We start from the raw sequence: 27,011 nt of genomic DNA, 5'->3' as shown, positions 1-27,011 counted from the left end.
TAGCATTAGGTCAGGAGCGCCATGGCCTCATGGTTAGCGTGAGCAGGTGCGCAATGTGGGGTCCTTGGTTCAAGTCTTCCTTCGAGTGAAAAGTTTAATTTTTTATTTTCAGTTCATGTGACAAACTCTTATGTTTTCACCACTTTTTTGGGAGTGATTATCACATCCACAAGAAAACATAAATCGGGCGAGGTAGAAGAATCTTTTTACTCATTCGCCAAGTGAATAAGTTAGGTGGGTTGACAACATACTCCTGACGTGTGACGCACATGCCGTCACCAGTGTCGTATAGAATATATCAGACGTATTTTCCTGTGGAGGAATCGGTTGACCTATGATCTTGCGATCAAATGTTTTCAGTTCCCATTGGAGAGGCACGTCGTTTCGTGTACTAATCGCAGGGTTTTGCGGTGCGGTCGCAAAACACAGACACTAAACTTATTATAGTGAACAGAGACGTCAATGAACGAACGGATAGATCATAACTTTGCGAAAATAAATAAAACTTTCACTTGAGGGAAAAATTGAACCAAGGACCTCTCATTCCACAGTTGCGCACGCTAACCACGGGACCACGGCGCTCCTAGGTTCATATTATCCTTGACGTTGCATATCTTGCACATGGACTACTCAGTCTGTATATTTTGCTTATTTTTTTCATAGTTCCACACAACTTCTTCCTGTTTTCTCGATTGATCTATGTACAGTTTTTCAAGGCCTATCCACTGTGTCAACTTACAACTAAATCTGAGGGGGGTGCGATGGGGAGGTTCCCTTGTTAGCAGCCACATACTTTAACCATTACACTAACGTAGCTCCTCATTCAGTAGAACTCCCAGAGGGCTTTAAGATGTCACGCAAAATACCAACAAACACTGTTGGTATGACTATGAATTACTCACGTTTCGTCGAAGTACAATAGGAAATAAACGATTAGCGTTGTTCTTTATTGCGAAAAAGCGGTTAGCGAGAATTATACAAACACCTTTCCTTGCTATCGCCTGAATTAGGCGGCTTATTGCTTGTTTGGTTTAATTAATTAATAGAATATGAAGCAATTGGTATAAAGAATGCTTTTTCCAAACTTTCTATAAAACAAAGTCTGCTATCAAGACAGTACTTTTGTTCAATTACTTTATTTGTGACTGAACGTTTCTAAAACTGAAGACACTCGTCCGTGCTCTGCACTGCAGTTGAGCTCTGGCAACGTCGTTCTCTGTTCCTTGGCTGACTGTGTTTTGTGACGTCAGATGCGCAGAACGAACCTAAACTCAGCCGCCGTCGTAAATGACGCGCACTTTAGGCGTCGCAAAGCCCAAATCCTCGATACGTGCTAGAGCTTACCCCTCGCTGCCCGATCGGCCCGGTAGGTGGCGCTAAGCGCGCTGTGCTCACACCAGCGGAAAGATAACGCATACCGGCGGCGGGAATATCGCTGATCCACACGGCTCGATCTTATTAGTTATTTTCTTGGACATTCATTCCAATCAAATCAATACATCGTTAGAAATTGTGGAAACGTTAGAAGAAACGGGAAATAACTCTGTCGATTCCGTGAATTGCGGTTCGAACGACGATTCAATAACTGAAATTCAATGTAACGCTCTTCTTACGCCACCTTACTGGACGAACGTTCATGCCCGCATGGTACCACTCCACTGGTCAACGTCAGAGCTAACGCCTTGCTACATCTATAACCATCCCATCATCCATGTACTGCCTTCAGGAGAGTGCATATTTCATTAGTTGGCTGTAGGAAGGTGCCAGATCCGGCCTGCAGGGTGGATGAGGAATAACAGTCCAGTGAAGTTTTGTGAGATATCGGATGCGCAGGCTTGTGTGAGGTATTGCTTTGTCACAGAAAAGTTCGTTTGCATTCTTGTGGCGGCGAACAGGCTGAAGTCGTTTCTTCAATTTCCAAAGGGTAGCACAACACACTTTAGAGTTGACCGTTGGACCATGAGGGCGGACATCAAATAGAGTCCAAAACACTGTCTCATGGCCTTAAGCCGTCGGCACACGGACCGTGCATCCGAACGTTGAGCGTGCCGAGTTTCTGACGTCATGGCGTGGAATAGCACGTTCTGGAGTCTTTCCAAACGTGCAGAGCAATATCTGGCATGTCAGATATTCTGAGCGTGCGTCTGAGCGTTGACCAATGAGACGGCACAACGCCACCTACGTCACACGCACGCCGTCTCCCTTCAGTACAGAGTTGTGAGGCGCCATATTGGCATTCATTTCAAGCCTGTATGTATATATACCGTTCCGAGCACCAGAAAATTGAGAATCTCTGCAAAACCCGTTGTTAACTGTGTGATTCGTTCTAATAAAATAATGAGAAACATCATATTCGTGTCAAAAGAATTATTGTAACTTGCGTATAATGAGAGTAGGCTGTCTAAAGGCAGCAACACAGTGAAGATCCACCCAAATGCATTGTTCTTGGCACAATTTGTTATAATTAAATTTCAGTTAGTAACATATCTACGATTACGGTTTTTAGCAAGTGGTAAGATACTATGATTTGCAACGAAATTGTGTGAAGTTGGTTTAGCGTAATGAGTAGAGTCACTGTCTGGTATAGAGTTTTTCTGTGGGGGCGGTGGTTCGCGTCCTGTCACAATTAAGTTTTTTTTTTCCTAACATTCGCGTTTTTATTAGGTTCTGATACTTTATTATTAGATTAATATAAGTATAGACTATAATATTTGTTGTTACGTAAATACAAGTTCACCTTTTTTTGAGGGGTGACTTTGTTCGATTGACTTGATCTACAGGTCACCTTGCGCTACTTGTGTAAAGCTATTTTGCTCCTTTTTCTTTTACGCTTCGTAATTCACGCGTTGCAAAGATTCTGCTACTGGGTAGGAACAGTGATCAAGTAAGACTGACCTTGGGGTTTCACTAAAATGTAGGAATGATGAAGTAATGTTCATCTTATGCGGAGAAGTATTCAAATTTGTACCGCACTGTTTGTAATGCAACTATTATATGTCTCTGTCATTACTGATTGGACGTGATACTTTCCCTTTCGTGGACGATGGAGCAAATATGCGTTTTAATAGAGATAACTTGGGAATTTTACGCGCGCCCGTTGAGTAAACAGTGTGGTTTACGAACTAGAAACATCCCTCAACTGCCGCTGGAGTGCGTTGCGATCGCATATACCACGTTGGGGCCCACGTACCGTGTGCACAAGTCGCACCGTTCCTGATCGTTCAGCAGCACGTTGAACTTGGCTCGCTCAACGTTAACGTTCGACAGCACGGCCCGTGTGCCGACGGCTTTAGCGACTGAAGGTGCGGCTCTGAACTTTCTCTCCGGAGTAGAGGTGGTGTGGCGCCACTCAATGGACTGCTGCTTTGTTTCCGATTCGGAGTGATGAACCCATGTTTTATGGCCTGTGACAGTGTCCGACAAAAATTTGTCACAATTAGCCTGGTAACGCGCAAGCAACTCCACACAGATGGTCCTTCACTGATGTTTATAGTCTTCTGTAAGGCGGTGTGGAACCTAGCGGGTCCACACTATTGAGCACTCCAGCTGATGGACGAAAGTGTCAGCACTACCAACAGAAACGTCCAGTTGTGCAGCAAGATGATTGATTGTGATCCGTCGATCACCTCGATTGAGTGTGTCTACATGCTCCAACATTGCTGGAGTCACAACTTTGAGTGGCCGGCCGACTCGCGGAGGATCGGACACGTTTGCGCGACGTTATGACGATGATGAACAAACTGCCAAACTGCGCAGTGCCGATGGTAGTGTTACCGACGACTGTGCCGCTAAAGCGGAGGTACTGAACGCAGTTTTCCGAAATTCCTTCACCAGGGAAGACGAATGGAATATTCCAGAATTTGAAACACGAACGGCTGCTAGCATGAGTTTCTTAGAAGTAGATACCTTAGGGGATGCGAAGCAACTCAAATCGCTTGATACGGGCAAGTCTTCAGGTCCAGATTGTATACCGATTAGGTTCCTTTCTGATCACGCTGATACAATAGCTCCCTACTTAGCAATCATATACAACCGCTCGCTCACCGATAGATCTGTACCTACAGATTGGAAAATTGCGCAGGTCGCACCAGTGTTTAAGAAGGGTAGTAGGAGTAATCCATCGAACTACAGACCTATATCATTGACGTCGTTTTCCAGTAGGGTTTTGGAGCATATACTGTATTCAAACATTATGAATCACCTCGAAGCGATCGATCTATTGATATGTAATCAGTATGGTTTCAGAAAACATCGGTCTTGTGCAACGCAGCTAGCTCTTTATTCGCACGAAGTAATGGGCGTTATCGACAGGGGATCTCAAGTTCATTCCGTATTTCTAGATTTCCGGAAAGCTTTTGACACCGTTCCTCACAAGCGACTTCTAATCAAGCTGCGGGCCTATGGGGTATCGTCTCAGTTGTGCGACTGGATTCGTGATTTCCTGTCGGGAAGGTTGCAGTTCGCAGTAATAGACGGCAAATCATCGAGTAAAACTGAAGTGATATCAGGTGTTCCCCAGAGAAGTGTCCTGGGACATCTGCTGTTCCTGATCTATATAAATGACCTGGGTGACAATCTGAGCAGTTCTCTAAGGTTGTTCGCAGATTATGCTGTAATTTACCGTCTAGTAGAGTCATCCGAAGACCAGTATCAGTTGCAAAGCGATTTAGAAAAGATTGATGTATGGTGTGGCAGGTGGCAGTTGACGCTAAATAACGAAAAGTGTGAGGTGATCCACACGAGTTCCAAAAGAAATCCGTTGGAATTCGATTACTCGATTAATAGTACAATTCTCAAGGCTGTCAGTTCAACTAAGTACCTGGGTGTTAAAATTAGGAACAACTTCAGTTGGAAAGACCACATAGATAATATTGTGGGGAAGGCGTTTCATTGGCAGGACACTTAGAAGATGCAACAAGTCGACTAAATAGACAGCTTACACTACACTCCTTCGTCCTCTGTTAGAATATTACTGCGCGGTGTGGGATCCTTACCAGGTGGGAATGACGGAGGACATCGAAAGGGTGCAAAAAAGGGCAGCTCGTTTTGTATTATCACGTAATAGGGGAGAGAGTGTGGCACATATGATACGCGAGTTGGGATGGAAGTCATTAAAGTAAAGACGTTTTTCGTCGCGGCGAGATCTATTTACGAAATTTCAGTCACCAACTTTATCTTCCGAATGCGAAAATATTTTATTGAGCCCAACCTACATAGGTAGGAATGATGATCAAAATAAAATAAGAGAAAGCAGAGCTCGAACAGAAAGGTTCCGGTGTTCGTTTTTCCCGCGTGCTGATCGGGAGTGGAATGGTAGAGAGATAGTATGATTGTGGTTCGATGAAGCCTCTGCCAAGCACTTAAATGTGAATTGCAGACTAATCATGTAGATGTGTAGATGTAGACGCCTCGCCCAGCGACTCACCGTGCTTTTGTTCACCGGCAGATCTCCGTAGACATTCTGCAAGCGCCTTTGAATATCTGCGATGCTCTGGTGTTCCGCCAACAGGAACTCAGTGACAGCTCTCTGCTTGGAAGGCACCTCCGTTACAGAACCCATTTTGGCGGAGGCGTATAGCACCGTCTCCTGCCGGAACTACAGAGGCTGAAGCGGGAATATCGCACGATGTCCCACCATAAATTCCACCGAAAATGACCGAGAAAAAAAAGATTGTGTTGCGTTACTTATTGAAGTTCCTCGTAGTTGATTCCCGGTTCCACGAACTGGGCACGACGAGTCTGTGCGTTATCGTCTTGGAAGGCGAACACATCGCCGAAGTGACGACTGTAGGTTGGTGGTCCCTGTAACTGTTCTGCGCAGCCCTCAAATTACCCTCGACAGCGATGAGACGCTCCAGACATTTGTATGTGTTGCCAACCTAACCTAAAAAATTACTCATCCACCTGTGACCGCATGCCTAAAACGTGAAATTAAATATTGTCATGTATGTACTTAAATGCTATATTTTAATTAATACTTTTATTTTTTACAGAACGAGTATTACCACGAATCGTTGCAAGTGAATACTTGGATACTGATGGTAAGTGTACCATAGTGTTATGCCTACAAGTTTAAGTTGACGAAATTCAGTATTCCGAAGGGACTTCAAGAAGACCACTGCATGACGAGAGTGTCAGAAACGAGTACATGTTCTGTGTTTCACGCTGTCACAGTTCTACTGTGGTACGGGTAACAGATGCACCACTGTTTTGGAGTGAAATGGTGCAGCAACTGGAAACGTACGTCAAAGTTGAAGTACACTCCTGGAAATTGAAATAAGAACACCGTGAATTCATTGTCCCAGGAAGGGGAAACTTTATTGACACATTCCTGGGGTCAGATACATCACATGATCACACTGACAGAAGCACAGGCACATAGACACAGGCAACAGAGCATGCACAATGTCGGCACTAGTACAGTGTATATCCACCTTTCGCAGCAATGCAGGCTGCTATTCTCCCATGGAGACGATCGTAGAGATGCTGGATGTAGTCCTGTGGAACGGCTTGCCATGCCATTTCCACCTGGCGCCTCAGCTGGACCAGCGTTCGTGCTGGACGTGCAGACCGCGTGAGACGACGCTTCATCCAGTCCCAAACATGCTCAATGGGGGACAGATCCGGAGATCTTGCTGGCCAGGGTAGTTGACTTACACCTTCTAGAGCACGTTGGGTGGCACGGGATACATGCGGACGTGCATTGTCCTGTTGGAACAGCAAGTTCCCTTGCCGGTCTAGGAATGGTAGAACGATGGGTTCGATGACGGTTTGGATGTACCGTGCACTATTCAGTGTCCCCTCGACGATCACCAGTGGTGTACGGCCAGTGTAGGAGATCGCTCCCCATACCATGATGCCGGGTGTTGGCCCTGTGTGCCTCGGTCGTATGCAGTCCTGATAGTGGCGCTCACCTGCACGGCGCCAAACACGCATACGACCATCATTGGCACCAAGGCAGAAGCGACTCTCATCGCTGAAGACGACACGTCTCCATTCGTCCCTCCATTCACGCCTGTCGCGACACCACTGGAGGCGGGCTGCACGATGTTGGGGCGTGAGCGGAAGACGGCCTAACGGTGTGCGGGACCGTAGCCCGGCTTCATGGAGACGGTTGCGAATGGTCCTCGCCGATACCCCAGGAGCAACAGTGTCCCTAATTTGCTGGGAAGTGGCGGTGCGGTCCCCTACGGCACTGCGTAGGATCCTACGGTCTTGGCGTGCATCCGTGCGTCGCTGCGGTCCGGTCCGGTCCCAGGTCGACGGGCACGTGCACCTTCCGCCGACCACTGGCGACAACATCGATGTACTGTGGAGACCTCACGCCCCACGTGTTGAGCAATTCGGCGGTACGTCCACCCGGCCTCCCGCATGCCCACTATACGCCCTCGCTCAAAGTCCGTCAACTGCACATACGGTTCACGTCCACGCTGTCGCGGCATGCTACCAGTGTTAAAGACTGCGATGGAGCTCCGTATGCCACGGCAAACTGGCTGACACTGACGGCGGCGGTGCACAAATGCTGCGCAGCTAGCGCCATTCGACGGCCAACACCGCGGTTCCTGGTGTGTCCGCTGTGCCGTGCGTGTGATCATTGCTTGTACAGCCCTCTCGCAGTGTCCGGAGCAAGTATGGTGGGTCTGACACACCGGTGTCAATGTGTTCTTTTTTCCATTTCCAGGAGTGTATGTGGGGAGTACGATTCTTTTGGGATAAACGTCTAAATTGCACATAGATTAACCTTAAAATTCTGTCAGTATTTAGTTTAGTTTTATTTTTACGTGATCAAGCCCAACACACCGGTCGCTGCTACAAGTTTCTTTCTGCATTGTCTTCTACACATCGCTACCACCCGCCAACCGTCCACATCAGTGGCAGGTATTTATGCAGGCCATCCCGCTACCTTTTCCTTGGTCTTCCTGGGATTCTCCTGCGTGTGGGGATGAAATCCAGGAGATTCCGTGGCCAATTGTCTCTTTCCATCCGAGCCACATGTCCAGGCCACTCTAGTCACTTGCATCTTATGACTTCTGTATACTGGCATCTCGGTACAGTTACTCTAGTTCATAGTTGTGTCTGATTCTCCATTCATACTGATTGCGTCGAACACTGGACCGAAGATCTTCCGCAGCATTTTTTCTCTCAACTATGAGAAGTATTGGCAGTTTATTGGACTCTACTGAAGCAGCCCAGGACTGTAGCACACTTATGAACAGAATTGGGTCGTGATAATGTGATGAGTTCGCGAGAATAGGCAGTTGGCAGCTTACAGTTAGTCAGATATCATCAAAAGGCAAGGTATTTCATTGGCACTTATTTGACTAAACAGGTACCAGATAATTTTAAAACTAGGGCAACCACAACTACCGTAATTATACATAACTGACTGATCATTCATATAGTATAACACAGAATTTTACGGACAGGTGTCATAAGTTTTAAAACACAAAACTGAATTAAAAGCACAACAAGTCGCAATAGCTGCATTTACTGAAGTCAATTAGAGGCACACACAACCGGTTTCGCAACTTTTAAGTAGTATCTTCTGCTGTACGTCTGTGCAAAATTTTTTATAAATTAATGCTGTGACAATGGCGAAATGAAGTTATCTGAGATATTTTCAAACTGCTGAGTGAACAGATTTAAATAAGGAAGACAGTATTATGCATCTGATTAGGAAACTAGCTGTGGATCACATGGCCCCAATAAGGAAGGGGCCTGTTCGTATACAATAAGATCTGTGATTTCATGCTGGAAGATCGTTACTTACAATGCTATGTCGTTTGCTATAGCGAGCTATTACAGAATAACTGTTGGTGTAGCTAGGAAAAGTTCTCATCCTTCTTCGTCATCAATGATAAATGTACAGTCTATAAAAACGCAGGAATGAAATTGGTAAAGAGAAACTGATGGTGGCTAAAAACAGTGTAGTAACTAAAACAAAAAGGAGATGGGGCCATTCCACTGCAACGTCAAACAACTGACGAAAACGGAACTGACCTGTGTTAAAATGACGATGAGCTGTCATCGCTTGACCGATTACACACCATGCTGAGGGCTTATGTCAGACAACGGACGGGGTGCCTCGTAAATGTTATCCGGGAAAATGTTGGGTCTGGAGTGATTGAAGAATAAAAAATAGGTAAAGTTCATGATGGAAACTAACCAAATTAATATATGAAAATACACTGAACAAAATTACACTACTAGCCATTAAGATTGCTACACAACGAAAATGACTTACTACAGACGCGAAATTTAACCGACAGGAAGAAGATGCTGTGATATGCAAATGATTAGCTTTTCAGAGCATTCACACAAGGTTGGCGCCGGTGGCGACACCTACAACGTGCTGACATGAGGAAAGTTTCCAACCGATTTCTCATACACAAACAGCAGTTGACCGGCGTTGCCTGGTGAAACGTTGTTGTGATGCCTCGTGTAAGGAGGAGAAATGCGTACCATCACGTCTCCGACTTTGATAAAGGTCGGATGGTAGCCTATCACGATTGCGGTTTATCGTATCGCGACATTGCTGCTCGCGTTGGTCGAGATCCAATGACTGTTAGCAGAATATGGAATCGGTGGGTTCAGGAGGGTAATACGGAACGCCGTGCTGGATTCCAACGGCCTCGTATCACTAGCAGTCGATATGACAGGCATCTTATCCGCTTGGGTGTAACGGATCGTGCAGCCACGTCTCGATCCCTGAGTCAAGAGGTTGGGACGTTTGCAAGACAACAACCATCTGCACGAACAGTTCGACGACGTTGGCAGCTACATGGACTATCAGCTCGGAGACCATGGCTGCGGTTACCCTTGACGCTGCATCACAGACAGGAGCGCCTGGGATGGTGTACTCAACGACGAACCTGGGTGCACGAATGGCAAAACGTCATTTTTTCGGATGAATCCAGGTTTTGTTTACAGCATCATGATGGTCGCATCAGTGTTTGGCGACATCGTGGTGAACGCACATTGGAAGCATGTATTCGTTATCGCCATACTGGCGTATCAGCCGGCGTGATGGTATGGGGTGCCAATGGTTACACGTCTCCGTCACCTCTTGTTCGCATTGATGGCACTTTGAACAGTGGACGTTACATTTCAGATGTGTTACCACCCGTGGCTCCACCCTTCATTCGATCCCTCCGAAACCCTACATTTCAGCAGAATAATGCACGACCGCATGTTGCAGGTCCTGCACGGACTTTCTGGATACAGAAAATGTTCGACTGCTGCCCTGGCCAGCACATTCTCCAGATGTCTCAGCAACTGAAAACGTCTGGTCAATGGTGGACGAGCAACTGGCTCTTGACAATGCGCCAGTCACTACTCTTGATGAACTGTGGTATCGTGTTGAAGCTGCATGGGCAGCTGTACCTGTACACGCCATCCGAGCTCTGTTTGACTCAATGCCCAGGCGTATCAAGGCCTTTATTACGGCCAGAGGTGGTTGTTCTGGGCACTGATTTCTCAGGATCTATGCACCCAAATTGCGTGAAAATGTAATCACATGTCAGTTCTAGTATAATATATTTGTCCAATGAATACCCGTTTATCATCTGCATTTCTTCTTGGTGTAGCAATTTCAATGGCCAGTAGTGTATTATTAAAACCTTTTGGGGACCATCAATGAAGCAAAGGAAGATTATGCTGAGACGCAGGTTTACCTGAAGACGACAGGGTTATGTGTGTGTGTCACCAGCACAATAGCAGTCGTAACGGCTGACAACACAAGCTACGAGCGGTCCACATGATGTTGCCGGGGCGTGTGCAGCGACTGCCGTCCGGGCACTAAGATGGCTAAGCAAATTGAACACAGGCAACACGGAAGATGAGCAACTGTGGTCGCCACGCGCACTGTGTCACTTAAGAACAAAACGTGGGTGAAAAAAATATTATAAGGTTACTAAGGTGAAAAAATTTAAATTTTACTAAATATTTCTGTAACATTAGAACAGAGTACACACTAAATGACTCAGAATGACCTACGTGTGGATCGGCAGTGGGAGTAAACCTGTATATTAACATAAAATGAAAATGCTGTTTTGTCGAAAATGACATTTTGGGCCAGTGGCTGTGTGTAAAATACAGAGAAGTCACTGGTGGATGGTTGCTGTTATCTTCTCCACAAGAATAAAACTTGTAAAGTAAACACGTGTAATAAGCTGTCCAACTATGTTGAGACTCCATACTTAAAAATTCAAAATAGTCAAAATTGGCCAACTCTCTTGCTTGTTGAAAGTATTACGAGGGGACTGTCTTATGAACTTTATTACATATATATATCCTCAGGCTTATTTAAAACGCCACGCTTGGACTCTTTGTGTAGTATCTCCAAGCTACTGTGGAGATCTGTAATGGAATTTTGATTGCCACGTAAAAATTTCGAACTATTCAAATTGAGATGGTCTTTAAAAGTAGTGTCGAAATCTCTACCAGTTTGCCCAATGTACTTCTTAGTACAGTCATTACGGGAAACTGAATAAACCCCTGTGTTCTTATATGGGTTGCTAAATGACTATTCACTGGGTCTATATTTGGCATCTACATTCTGCAGGTCATGTATCCGTGTCCCTTTGAAGTGTAGTGCTGCATTCAGTTAGAGCTACTTGGTCTATTATAATAATGTGTAACTTAATTTCGAAGTCCCCTCGTACATCTTCACGAAAATTTAATGAAACTTTCTATATTATTTACAGATGATTAAGAAAGTAATGCTTTGCAATTACATACCAGAACGCGACATTTTGCATTGTGGTAACGCTGGTTACTTCTGATACTGTCGTTCGCTATCACAGAATAGGAGGCCAGTCTTACAGTGCGGTCCTGTTTTTCCGATAAGTTAGCCCCGAGACTTCACTGAGCTGCCCAAACATAGTACAGGCGTCTCTCTGGTATTTGACGACACCAGCCGTCTAGAAAGTAGTGTACCGAAGGTCGTGAAAGTGTTATGTAGGTTAAGGTAAGCCAGTAGACACTCAGCACCACAGCTTGACGCTAGAGTACGTTATTACGAATTACCAAAACGCTTTACGTCCATGCAGGCGACATCTGAAGTGAAAGAACATCTATGACAGCTTTTGTCTACAATCATAATCTCATAAACTGAATTTATGTGGACGGATGAAAATTTTGATAAAGCTATTAAACCCAATACTAAACTTTTCAAGCGTTCTGACTTTCACTATGACAGCTATAATGATTAATAACACACTAAAGTCATCTAACTGTGGTGGAGGTAGTGATTCGTCGCCAAATAAGGAGAACGCGAAATCCCGAAGATTGGCTAAAATTTACAGACGCGCGAAATTTGACACGGACTTCAATGCGAGATGCATTTAATAGGTTCCACAACGAAACATTGTCTCGAAATTTGGTAGAAAATCCGAAGAAATTCTGGTCGTATGTAAAGTACACAAGCGGCAAGACGCAGTCAATACCTTCGCTGCGCAGTGCCGATGGTACTGTTACCGACGACTGTGCCGCGAAAGTGGAGTTATTGAACGCAGTTTTCCGAAATTCCTTCACCAGGGAAGACGAATTGAATATTCCAGAATTTGAAACACTAGCGGCTGCTAGCATGAGTTTCTTAGAAGTAGATACCTTAGGAGTTGCGAAGCAACTCAAATCGCTTGATACGGGCAAGTCTTCAAGTCCAGATTGTATACCGATTAGGTTCCTTTCTGATTACGCTGATACAATAGCTCCCTACTTAGCAATCATATACAACCGCTCGCTCACCGATAGATCTGTACCTACAGATTGGAAAATTGCGCAGGTCGCACCAGTGTTTAAGAAGGGTAGTAGGAGTAATCAATCGAACTACAGACCTATTTCATTGACGTCGGTTTTCAGTAGGTTTTTGGAGCATATACTGTATTCAAACATTATGAATCAGCTCGAAGGGAACGATCTATTGATACGTAATCAGCATGGTTTCAGAAAACATCGTTCTTGTGCAACGCAGCTAGCTCTTTATTCGCACGAAGGGGGATCTCAAGTTGATTCCGTATTTCTAGATTTCTGGAAAGCTTTTGACACCGTTCCTCACAAGCGACTTCTAATGAAGCTCAAGTTGATTCCGTATTTCTAGATTTCTGGAAAGCTTTTGACACCGTTCCTCACAAGCGACTTCTAATGAAGCTGCGAGCCTATGAGGTGTCGTCTCAGTTGTGCGACTGGATTCGTGATTTCCTGTCAGGAAGGTCGCAGTTCGTAGCGATAGACGGCAAATCATCGAGTAAAACTGAAGTGATATCAGGTGTTCCCCCGGGAAGCGTCCTGGGACCTCTGCTGTTCATAATCTATATAAATGACCTGGGTGACAATCTGAGCAGTTCTCTTAGGTTGTTCGCAGATGATGCTGTAATTTACGGTCTAGTAAGGTCATCCGAAGCGATTTAGAAAAGATTGATGTATGGTGTGGCAGGTGGCAGTTGACGCTAAATAATGAAAAGTGTGAGGTGATCCACATGAGTTCCAAAAGAAATCCGTGGGAATTCGATTACTCGATAAATAGTATAATTCTCAAGGCTGTCAATTTAACTAAGTACCTGGGTGTTAAAATTTGGAACAACTTCAGTTGGAAAGACCACATAGATAATATTGTGGGGAAGGCGAGCCAAAGGTTGCGTTTGATTGACAGGACACTTAGAAGGTGCAACAAGTCCACTAAAGAGACGGCTTACACTACACTCGTCCGTCATCTGTTAGAATACTGCTGCGCGGTGTGGGATCCTTACCAGGTGGGATTGACGGAGGACATAGAAAGGGTGCAAAAAAGGGCAGCCCGTTTTGTATTACCACGTAATAGGGGAGAGAGTGTGGCAGATATGATACGCGAGTTGGGATGGAAGTCATTAAAGCAAAGACGTTTTTCGTCGCGGCGAGATCTATTTACGAAATTTCAGTCACCAACTTTCTCTTCCGAATGCGAAAATATTTTATTGAGCCCAACCTAGATAGGTAGGAATGATCATCAAAATAAAATAAGAGAAATCAGATTTCGAACAGATTGAAGAGTTCCTAGATAACAGATCGCAGCATGTCATTCTCAATGGAGAGAAGTCTTCCGAAGTAAGAGTGATTTCAGGTGTGCCGCAGGGGAGTGTCGTAGGACCGTTGCTATTCACAATATACATAAATGACCTTGTGGATGACATCGGAAGTTCACTGAGGCTTTTTGCGGATGATGCTGTGGTATATCGAGAAGTTGTAACAATGGAAAATTGTACTGAGATGCAGGAGGATCTGCAACGAATTGACGCATGGTTAAGGGAATGGCAATTGAATCTCATATGGAATGTGCTGCGAGTACATAGAAGGAAACATCCTTTATAATTTAGCTGCAATATAACGGGTCAGCAACTGGAAGCAGTTAATTCCATAAATTATCTGGGAGTAGGCATTAGGAGTGATTTAAAATGGAGTGATCATATAAAGTTGATCGTCGGTAAACCAGATGCCAGACTGAGATTCATTGGAAGAATCCTAAGGAAATGCAATCCGAAAACAAAGGAAGTAGGTTACAGTACGCTTGTTCGCCCACTGCTTGAATTTTGCTCACCAGTGTGGTATCCGTACCAGATAGGGTTGATAGAAAAGATAGAGAAGATCCAACGGAGAGCAGCGCGCTTCGTTACAGGATCATTTAGTAATCGCGAAAGCGTTACGGAGATGATAGATAAACTGCAGTGGAAGACTCTGCAGGAGAGACGCTCAGTAGCTCGGTACGGGCTTTTGTTGAAGTTTTGGGAACATACCTTCACCGAGGAGTCAAGCAGTATATTGCTCCCTCCTACGTATATCTCGCGAAGAGACCATGAGGATAAAATCAGAGAGATTAGAGCCCACACAGAAGCATACCGACAATCTTTCTTTCCACGAACAATACGAGACTGGAATAGAAGGGAGAACCGATAGAGGGACTGAAAGTACCCTCCTTCACACACCGTCAGGTGGCTTGCGGGGTATGGAGTAGATGTAGATGTTAACTGCACGTATTCTCTCGATACTGTCTACCGTTAACCAGTAAGATTCGGTTATCAAATTATGGTATTATTAGCTGGGCAAACATCTAGGATTATACATAGGGCTTCTGTTGTGGTTAAACTGAAGGCTTCGTTCACCCCTTTTCATAATCACCGTACGATTAGTCCGCATAAAGCGTAACAAAGCTGATGGGCCGATATACCTTCTCTGAACAGATCAGCCAACTAGAAGATCGCATTGCCCTCTTAGCTATGAGGATATTTTTAACGAGTGTTGACCGTTTGTGCTTTACGATCTTTGTGTGATTTCCAATTTCGATTCTTTTAATTCCACAGCATATATTTACTTAATTAAACTTCTTCCAGGAGCACATGTTTCGCAGGAGAGATTCTGTGAAGTTTGGAAGGTAGGAGACGAGGTACTGTTGGAAGTACAGCTGTGAGGACGCCTGGTCAGACGTGCTTGGGCAGCTCAGTCGATAGAACACTTGCCTACCAAAGGCAAAGGTCCCGAGTTCGAGTCTCTGTCCAGCAAACAGGTTTAATCTGCCAGGAAGATTCATATCAGTGCACGCTCCGCAGCAGAGTGAAAATTTCATTCTGGAGGATTAAATTTATTTGCACTCTTTATTATTATCCTTTATTGATTCACTTACCTTATTAAGCCTCCTAACCTTATCAAGCCTCTTATTTCCGCCAATTCCGAAACGGAAAAAATACAAATGAAGAATCTGCAGAACGTATTCTGGAATCGAACACGTTTCTCTGCTGTGCTGCCAGATGCTTTGATCACGACACCAGCACTTTCATCAAACAGCGGTTGCTTTACATTTATACGTATAAGCAGTTGTTGTTGTGGTCTTCAGTCCTGAGACTGGTTTGATGCAGCTCTCCATGCTATTCTATCCTGTGCAAGCTTCTTCATCTCCCAGTACCTATTGCAGCCTACATTCTTTTGAATCTGCTTAGTGTATTCATCTCTTGGTCTCCCTCTACGATTTTTACCTTGCACGCTGCCCTCCAATACGAAATTCGTGATCCCTTGATGCCTCAGAATATGCCCTACCAACCGATCCCTTCTTCTAGTCAAGTTGTGCCACAAACGTCTCTTCTCCCCAGTCATATTCAGTACCTCCTCATTAGTTATGTCTCATACATCTTGCTCACCAGATGGTACTCTTTCGTCAGGACTGGCTCTCCCAAGGCCGTCAGTAGTTCTAATGGAATGTTGTCTACTCCCAGGGCCTTGTTTCGACTCAGCTCTTCCAGTGCTCTGTCAAACTCTTCACGCAGTATCATATCTCCCATTTCATCTTCATCTACATCCTCTTCCATTTCCATAATATTGTCCTGAAGTACATCGCCCTTTTATAGACCCTCTATATACTCCTACCACCTTTCTGCTTTCCCTTCTTTGCTTAGAACTGGGTTTCCATCTGAGCTCTTGATATTCATACAAGTGGTTCTCTTTTCTCCAAAGGTCTCTTTAATTTTCCTGTAGGCATTATCTATCTTACTCCTAGTGAGATAAGCCTCTACAACCTTACATATAAGCAGAAGTCGTAAAAATTTCTTTCCTCAATTTCGACGACAATATGCGTTTGTGGACCCCATATACCGCGAGGAAGAATGCTCAGTTTTCAATTACCAATAAAACCTGGCAATTTTTGGGTTGGTTTTCACAAAAAACTGGGGTGATTGACCCAAAATATCCTAATCTTTCACTTTAGGTTATATGCAAGCGATCCCCCAACGTGTAAGTCGAATCTGTCGGCTACATCTGAGGCCTTTCCCTATAAAGTTGCGGGCGTCCACCATATAAAATATTTCGTGGAAAGAAGGTATAATATGCATACATTATCACTTACTGACGTATTACGACAGTGGAACAGAATCTATCACAATCTGTCGTCTTTTACAGGACTGGAATGATGATTACCTTCCGTGGGATCCTAACGTGTATGATGGCATCCAGGATGTGAGGCCGAGGCCCGAGGAAATATGGACACCGTCCTTCATTGTGACTGACCAGTGAGTTACGTCATTACACAGTTCTACTGACTGCTATCAATGTAAATCAAAAGATAATGTCTACAAAACTATCTTCTGTTGGTTTTAATATGAATGATCTGAATTATCGCATTCTTCTTCCTGTTTTCAGAAATGATATTGATAGTGTCATTTATGTTGAACACACCGCAACAGCATAGATTATGCAGCTGCATACTCCTCAGGTTGCTGGTTGAGTTAATAAAATGTTTCATTCAGTTTTAATTTCACGTTAATTTATTCAATACATTTGTCGTCTAATACACTTCCAGAATAGTTTTGCTGACATTCGACTACCTAGTTAGATCAACACCAACGCGTTATCGCTTCTGCCAGTTATGAGATCTGCAAGTAAAAAATACGCCGCCACTGCTGCTGATCATTTCTACATCTACTGATACATTAAAAAACACATCCATATTAACCAACGATTAATATGATTACGCGTTCACCCAGTCCCAGTTGCACATTTTATACATCAAATTCAAAAATTTAAAATGTTGTCGTAATATATTCATTAAGAGCCATATCCTTATGTTAAACTTTTAAAATAATAAGTATTAACAGTTGCATACCAATGCTGTATGTTGCACTGGCCAACGCCAATGGCAGGGGTCAGCGTCTGACCCCACAACCATCACACATTTCTCTATCTAGGATAAATCACATTACTTATGTATTTCCATAATTTTGGCAGATTAGAAGATTAAAATGTTGATTATTATTACTGGGAATGGGTTTCTGCGACATTTTTAGCAAAAGATAAATAGATTTTTTTACATTTATTTGTATTAATTTCACAATTACAAGGGTTACTCAGATTCACATTCAGAACACTTCACAATACGAACTACTTCTTCTTTCTTGGTGTGTGCAGGGCAGATATACTTCCTGCAATAAGTGCGAGCCTTCATGTACTTACGATCTTTGTTTCTGGCACATAAGTAAGAGCGTCCTTTCTTTACGCACAGCTGCACGTGTTACTTTCCGTCGTGGCTCCGTAACGTTGTTTCCTCTGCCCACAGCGTCTTGATTTTGATTACACTCATTCCCAAAAGTTGATAACGCTGTAGTGTATTTTGATGCCTACGGCATTTTGAGCGCGTCTTTTCATATTGAGGTCACAAAGTTCACGAGCAAGATCTTTCAGGTACTTCTTTCTTCCAGAACTCTTTGAGCTTTCGGATAGTTCACCACTAATTTCATTGTCTGAACTTTCAAGCAAATTTCTGATTTCGTCATCTGTCAATTTCATCTTCTTGTCATTCTGTCAAATGCCACAAAGATATTACCTTCCACTCACCGCACTGTTCACCGGTTGATTGCGAGTGGTGATTGTTGACCTGCTACACCTTCAGTTGTAACAATCGCTATAACTCAACGATGAGTGTAAACCAAAAGCTGTTCTTACTGTCGATTGTAGCAGTTATAATTACGATAAATGTCATGTATTTATTAAATAAACTACTGAACATGACAGGAGCTTTAGCCTAAAAACTGCGTTGGGGTCAGTTACTGACCCCATCCATTGGTATGCAACTGTTAGAGACTGTTTGTATTTCAGACAGTGAAGTTCAAGGTGCGCAAATCATGCGGAATATATTCATCCAGTATTTGAAAAGAGAGCACTTAGCGACTTCCAATAGACTCTACAAATAATTTCAAACATTCTGGAAACCCTTTATTGCTGACAAAGCTTACAAAATAATGACAGGAAAAAAATTCATCGATTGCTACATTTCCACCGTTCATGCAGTAAAACTTCAGCATCAGGCACGATGTTTTAATTTAACTACTTTAAAAGCAAGGGTGCTAACATTAAGAGTCAACACTGAAAGCCTCGATGAGGGGGATATAAGAAGAACAGGAGTCGATTTAGAGGAGATTGGGAACCAGTATTGGAATTTGAAAGAGCTTCGGAGGTCTTAAGATCAAATAAGGCAGAAGGGATAGATAACATTCCATCAGAATTTCTACTATCATTGGGGGAAGTGGCAACAAAACGGCTATTCACGTTGGTGTGTAGAATGTATGAGTCTGGCGACATACCATCTGACTTTCGGAAAAGCATCATCCACTCCACACAATTCCGAAGACTGCAAGAGCTGACAAGCGCGAGAATTACCGCACAATCAGCTTAACAGCTCATGCATACAAGTTGCTTACAAGAATAATAGAAGAATGGAAAAGAAAGTTGAGGATGCGCTAGGTGACGATCAGTTTGCCTTTAGGAAAGGTAAAGGCACCAGGGAGGTAATTTTAACAATGCGGTTGATAATCAATACACGTTCATAGGATTTGTCGACCTGTAAAAAGCGTTCGACAATGTAAAATGGTGCAAGATGTTCGAAATTCTGAAACAAGTAGGGGTAAGCTATAGGGAGAGACGGGTCATATACAATATGTACAACAGAAAAAAAAAATGTTCATATGTGTGTGAAATCTTATGCGACTTAACTGCTAAGGTCATCAGTCCCTAAGCTTACACACTAATTAACCTAAATTATCCTAAGGACAAACACACACACCGATGCCCGAGGGAGGAACCGCACAGTCCATGATTGCAGCGCCTAAGACCGCTCGGCTAATCCCGCGCGGCGTACAACAGCCAAGAGGGCATAATAAGAGTGGACGATCTAGAACAAAGCGCTCGTATTAAAAAGGGTGTAAGACAAGGATGTAGCCTTTCGCCCCTAGTGTTCAGTCTGTACGTCGAGGAAAAAAGGTTTAGTAGTGGAATTACACTACTGGCCATTAAAATTGCTACACCAAGAAGAAATGCAGATGATAAAAAGGGTATTCACTGGACAAATATATTATACTAAAACTGACATGTGATTACATTTTCACGCAATTTGGGTGCATAGATTCTGAGAAATCAGTACCCAGAACAACCACCTCTGGCCGTAATAACGGCCTTGATACGCCTGTGCATTGAGTCAAACAGAGCTTGGATGGCGTGTACAGGTACAGCTGCCCATGCAGCTTCAGCACGATACCACAGTTCATCAAGAGTAGTGACTGGCGTATTGTGACGAGCCAGTTGCTCGGCCAGCATTGACCAGACGTTTTCAATTGGTGAGAGATCTGGAGAATGTGCTGGCCAGGGCAGCAGTCGAACATTTTCTATATCCAGAAAGGCCCGTACAGGACCTGCAACATGCGGTCGCGCATTATCCTGCTGAAATGTAGGGTTTCGCAGGGATCGAATGAAGGGTAGAGCCACGGGTCGTTACACATCTGAAATGTAACGTCCTCTGTTCTAAGTGCCGTCAATGCGATGAAGAGGTGACCGAGACGTGTAACCAATGGCACCCGATACCACCACGCCGAGCGATACGCCAGTATGACGATGATGAATACACGCTTCCAATGTGCGTTCACCGCGATGTCACCAAACACGGATGCGACCATCATGAAACTGTAAACACAACCTGGATTCATCCGAAAATATGAATTGTTTTCCTCCACGGTCTGCTACCGTGGATCCCGCCATTTCGGTGTTGTGCCGCGATCCGCTCAGTCGTCTGATGTCCATCGCCGTGGGCAAGAGGGCCGCGAAGGAGGGCCCCGTCAACGACGCCAGGCGCTGCACGCGCCTTCCAGCTTCTCCATCATGCACCATCTCTCATCCCTCGGCCTGGACCTTCACACGCAACAGTTGTCATCTTAGTAAGTCGTCATAAATACTAAAATAGGCGTTGTGATTGGAGGGTGAGAGATGGTGCGTGACAGAGAAGCTGGAAGACGCGTGCAGCGCCTGGCGCCTTTGACGGGGCCTTCCTTCGCGGCCCTCTTGCCCACGGCGATGGACGTCAGACGACTGAGCGGATCGCGGCACTACACCGAAATGGCGGGATCCACGGTAGCAGACCGTGGAGGAAAACAATTCTGCACCAGCGCCATAGATATAGAAATCGCCCTATGTTTTTAGATCGTATAAAAATATAATTTTACTGTGTTTTTTAATTTTGATAAGTACAGATTTCAACGTTGACGTCTACAGATTTTAATTAATTATTTTTGGAGATAAAAGTCACAAAAATCTGCTGAATACAGTATGTGCATATATAACGTAACAAATGTACCAGACGCCACCTATCGGTAATAGTGCTATAATTAATATAAATGACGTGCACTCTGCCAACCAATTTTATCCGGCGCAGCATGTGAAAGTTGCTGTATTTCGACGGGTTACTCCTGTAAGCGAAATATCAGGTACGTTCTTGTACATTTGATGCTGATTAGATAGGATGAAAAAGATTTCCATTCGTGATAATAGTAAATTAGTACCATTATTGTTGCAGATCTGGAGATGGTTCTAGATGAATCGAAACCGGTCATATGAATAAAAATTTTGCAATCTACCTGTACATCTACATCTACATGATTACTCTGAAATTCACATTTAAGTGCTTGGCAGAGGGTTCGTCGAACGACAATCATACTATCTCTCTACCATTCCACTCCCGATCAGCGCGCGGGAAAAACGAACACTTAAACCTTTCTGTTCCAGCTCTGATTTCTCTTATATTATTTTGATGATCATTCCTACTTATGTAGATTGCGCTCAACAAAATATTTTCGCATTCGGAAGAGAAAGTTGGTGACTGAAATATCGTAAATACACTCCTGGAAATTGAAATAAGAACACCGTGAATTCTATGTCCCAGGAAGGGGAAACTTTATTGACACATTCCTGGGGTCAGATACATCACATGATCACACTGACAGAACCACAGGCACATAGACACAGGCAACAGAGCATGCACAATGTCGGCACTAGTACAGTGTATATCCACCTTTCGCAGCAATGCAGGCTGCTATTCTCCCATGGAGACGATCGTAGAGATGCTGGATGTAGTCCTGTGGAACGGCTTGCCATGCCATTTCCACCTGGCGCCTCAGTTGGACCAGCGTTCGTGCTGGACGTGCAGACCGCGTGAGACGACGCTTCATCCAGTCCCAAACATGCTCAATGGGGGACACATCCGGAGATCTTGCTGGCCAGGGTAGTTGACTTACACCTTCTAGAGCACGTTGGGTGGCACGGGATACATGCGGACGTGCATTGTCCTGTTGGAACAGCAAGTTCCCTTGCCGGTCTAGGAATGGTAGAACGATGGGTTCGATGACGATTTGGATGTACCGTGCACTATTCAGTGTCCCCTCGACGATCACCAGTGGTGTACGGCCAGTGTAGGAGATCGCTCCCCACACCATGATGCCAGTGTTGGCCCTGTGTGCCTCGGTCGTATGCAGTCCTGATTGTGGCGCTCACCTGCACGGCGCCAAACACGCATACGACCATCATTGGCACCAAGGCAGAAGCGACTCTCATCGCTGAAGACGACACGTCTCCATTCGTCCCTCCATTCACGCCTGTCGCGACACCACTGGAGGCGGGCTGCACGATGTTGGGGCGTGAGCGGAAGACGGCCTAGCGGTGTGCGGGACCGTAGCCCAGCTTCATGGAGACGGTTGCGAATGGTCCTCGCCGATACCCCAGGAGCAACAGTGTCCCTAATTTGCTGGGAAGTGGCGGTGCGGTCCCCTACGGCACTGCGTAGGATCCTACGGTCTTGGCGTGCATCCGTGCGTCGCTGCGGTCCGGTCCCAGGTCGACGGGCACGTGCACCTTCCGTCGACCACTGGCGACAACATCGATGTACTGTGGAGACCTCACGCCCCACGTGTTGAGCAATTCGGCGGTACGTCAACCCGGCCTCCCGCATGCCCACTATACGCCCTCGCTCAAAGTCCGTCAACTGCACATACGGTTCACGTCCACGCTGTCGCGGCATGCTACCAGTGTTAAAGACTGCGATGGAGCTCCGTATGCCACGGCAAACTGGCTGACACTGACGGCGGCGGTGCACAAATGCTGCGCAGCTAGCGCCATTCGACGGCCAACACCGCGGTTCCTGGTGTGTCCGCTGTGCCGCGCGTGTGATCATTGCTTGTACAGCCCTCTCGCAGTGTCCGGAGCAAGTATGGTGGGTCTGGCACACCGGTGTCAATGTGTTCTTTTTTCCATTTCCAGGAGTGTAGATCTTGCCGCGACGAAAAACGCCTTTGCTTTAATGACTTCCATCCTAACTCGCGTATCATATCTGCCACACTCTCTCCGCTATTACGTGATAATACAAAACGAGCTGCCCTTTTTTGCAATCTTTCGATGTCCTCTGTCAATCCCACCTGGTAAGGATCCCACACCGCGCAGCAATATTCTAACAGAGGACGAACGAGTATAGTGTAAGCTGTCTCTTTAGTTGACTTGTTGCATCTTCTAAGTGTCCTGCCAATGAAACGCAACCTTTGACTCGCCTTCCCCACAATATTATCTATGTGGCCTTTCCAACTACAGTTATTCGTAATTTTAACACCCAGGCACTTAGTTGAATTGACAGACTTGAGAATTGTACTATTTTCGAGTAATCGAATTACAACGGATTTCTTTTGGAACTCATGTGGATCACCTCACACTTTTTGTTATTTGGCGTCAACTGCCACCTGCCACAGCAATCATTTCTAAATCGCTTTGCTACTGACACTGGTCTTCGGATGACCTTACTAGACGGTAAATTACAGCATCATCTGCGAACAACGTAAGAGAACTACTCAGATTGTCCACCAGGTCATTTATATAGATCAGGAACAGCAGAGGTCCCAGGACGCTTCCCTGGGGAACATCTGATATCACTTCGGTTTTACTCGATGATTTGCCGTCTATTACTACGAACTGCGACCTTCCTGACAGGAATTCACGAATCCAGTCGCACAACTGAGACGATATCCCATAGGCCCGCATCTTGATTAGAAGACGGATTACAGGTAACAATGTACCATAGGCTGCAACGGGCCAAAATCTTACCCTAGAATGTCAGGTTAGGAGATTATGTTTCAGAGTCAATGAAACGAGATTCCTGCGGGTACGCCAGACTGACGGAGAGGCATCAGAGTTGTGGTGTGTGGTGCGCAGGTGGCAGGGGGCCTCGCTGCAGGCGCAGCGGCCGACGGAGGAGTGCATCGCCACCCACGCGGGCGAGGTGGAGTGCATGTGGCCCGCCTCGTTCAGCCTCGCCTGCCAGCTCGAGTACGCCCTCTGGCCCTTCGACTCGCAGCTCTGCGAGTTCTCGCTCATCTCCATCAGTGACAACTCCAGCAGGATGACGCTGCACGTCAACAATCAGGCGAGTTTCTGACATCGATTTGCCTCTTGCTTGTGAACCGTCATTTATTTTCAAAGAATATTCTTAATTGTTGTTGTTGTTATTGTGGTCTTCAGTCCTGAGACTGGTTTGATGCAGCTCTCCATGCTACTCTATCCTGTGCAAGCTTTTTCATCTCCCAGTACCTGCTGCAACCTACATCCTTCTGTATCTGTTTAGTGTATTCATCTCTTGGTCTCCCTCTACGATATTTACCCTCCACGTTGCCCTCCAATACCAAATTGGTGATACCTTGATGCCTCAGAACATGTCCTACCAACCCGTCCCTTCTTCTTGTCAAGTTGTGCCACAAACTTCTCTTCTCCTCAATCCTATTAAATACCTCCTCATTAGTTATATCAACTACCCATCTAATCTTCAGCATTCTTCTGTAGCACCACATTTCGAAAGCTTCTATTCTCTTCTTGTCCAAACTATTTATCGTCCATGTTTCACTTCCATACATGGCTACACTCCATACAAATACTTTCAGAAACTACTTCCTGATATTTAAATCTATACTCGATGTTAACAAATTTCTCCTCTTCAGAAACGCTTTCCTTGCCATTGCCAGTCTACATTTTATATCCTCTGTACTTCGACCATCATCAGTTATTTTGCTCCCCAAATAGCAAAACTCCTTTACTACTTTAAGTGTCTCATTTCCTAATCTAATTCCCTCAGCATCACCCGACTTAATTCGACTACATTCCATTATCCTCGTTTTACTTTTGTTGATGTTCATCTTATACCCTCCTTTCAAGACAAACCATTCCACATTTGCAGAGCATTTAAAACACTACAACCATCAACCTACAAATATGGAACAAGAAATGAAAATAATGAGAATAAGCAACCATGACAAACATCTTATACAAATGCAAGAAAACTTCCACATCCAGAAAGCCATAGCAGAAAACAAACATGTGATAAATGAACAAACACACATCAGCACAGGCTCCCTACTACACGTAATAAAGGAAATGATAACGTAAAACAAAAAAAAAAAGCTCTTCCCCACTCCATCTGGAGACACACACACTCACACACACACACACACACACACACACACACACATACACAGCCAAAAAAAAATTATATAACACCAAAATACACACACACACACACACACAAACGCACACACAAATGCATACACGAACAGACCACAGATACTCCAATAGTTACACTCATAAATTTGGCAATAACATTCGATCTTTGGCAAAAACATTTGACTGTTGGCAACACAAACCAAAACATTGCATTAAAACAAGCGTTCAGTGCATAGTGCTGTGGAATGTGGAAAAAAACGCAAATTGGCGTTCATAAGAAGAAGAACAATACCAAAAATGCAACAGGAGCGTAATATGTATGAAATTGTCCACGCAACCTGTAAGTACAGTTCAAAACATTACTACTTAATAGGAAATACCAACCACCAGAACTGTTTATAACCTATAGGCACAATGACAAAAATGTAAATAAAATAGCTAACATATGTACATATTCCAGGCCACTGATGATGCCTTGCAGAAAATAAAGGCGAAACGCGTATGGCACTAAAATTGTGTTTTATTCAGTTGCTGTCAGACGGTCCATAAGTAAAAATTATCAATATACCGTAATATTACACGCAACTGAGGCAGACAGGACTATAAAAGTTGAAAAACTGTCCATTCCGTTCAGTTGCTCTTCCAAGTCCTTTGCTGCCTCTGACAGAATTACAATGTCATCCGCTAACTTCAAAGTTTTTATTTCTTCTCCATGGATTTTAATACCTACTCCAAATCTTTCTTTTGTTTCCTTCACTGCTTGCTCAATATACAGATTCAATAATATCGGGGAGAAGCTACAACCGTGTCTCAGTCCCTTCCCAACCACTGCTTCCCTTTCATGTCCCTCGACTCTTATAACTGCCATCTGGTGTCTGTACACATTGTAAATAGCCTTTCGCTCCCTGTATTTTACCCATGCCACCTTCAGAATTTGAAAGAGAGTATTCCAGTCAACATTGTCCAAAGCTTTCTCTAATTCTACAAATGCTAGGTTTGCCTTTCCTTAATCTAGCTTCTAAGATAAGTCGTAGGGTCAGTATTGCCTCACGTGTTCCAAAATTTTTACGGAATCCAAACTGATCTTCCCCGAGGTCGGCTTCTACCAGTTTTTCCATTCATCTGTCCATTCCATATTCTTAATAATTTATTTTATTTACTAGCGATTCATCAAGAACATTAACACATTTAATCACACTATGTAAGGATGGAAGTAGTTGCCAGGCAGTAACTGATGAAATCATAACCAAATTCCTTTTAACAAATGGGAATTTTATTCACTTTAATAGTGCCTAAAAGCATTTTTTAAAAGAAACAGATTTGAAATTATAATCAGAAAGCACCCCCTAAATATCAAAGTTACAATTTACTCAGAGGCAGTAAGAAACAAGGTTGACTGTATGAGCTTTCGGACAGAGAACCTTGCCGCACCCTTTTGACACGGCCGTTGTTACGACTGCTCACAACAGCCTCTGAAAGACTACACTGGTGCAAATCTGCAACACACCAGTTTACTTTAAACTAAGAGTTTTAACAATTTACACAAGCACACAAGCTATGCACCCCCCGTAGGAGGGATGGAAATGGTACAAAACACTAACAATTAAAATATTAACCTTGCCAACGAAGGTGCAACTTGTTTTTAACTTCTAAGAAAAGTCTTACGGTGAAAGGGTGGCAACTTTATATACTAAAATGATAATTTA

General features: G+C 44.3%; 1 protein-coding gene across 1 annotated transcript in view; it reads left to right on the top strand.

Annotated features, from left to right (window-relative positions):
- LOC126262661 (neuronal acetylcholine receptor subunit alpha-10-like) overlaps positions 1–27,011 on the top strand; it is a 243,878-nt gene that overhangs the window by 95,954 nt on the left and 120,913 nt on the right. Inside the window, exons 3-5 of the mRNA XM_049959431.1 lie at positions 5,994–6,041; positions 16,918–17,027; positions 24,028–24,238. Of these exons, the coding sequence (XP_049815388.1) occupies positions 5,994–6,041; positions 16,918–17,027; positions 24,028–24,238 (369 nt within the window). The remainder of the gene's footprint in view (positions 1–5,993; positions 6,042–16,917; positions 17,028–24,027; positions 24,239–27,011) is intronic.

This window comes from Schistocerca nitens, chromosome 6 (assembly GCF_023898315.1).
Source record: "Schistocerca nitens isolate TAMUIC-IGC-003100 chromosome 6, iqSchNite1.1, whole genome shotgun sequence".
In the NCBI taxonomy this organism is placed as follows: Eukaryota; Metazoa; Arthropoda; class Insecta; order Orthoptera; family Acrididae; genus Schistocerca; species Schistocerca nitens.
This window is presented reverse-complemented; position numbering and strand designations above follow the sequence as displayed.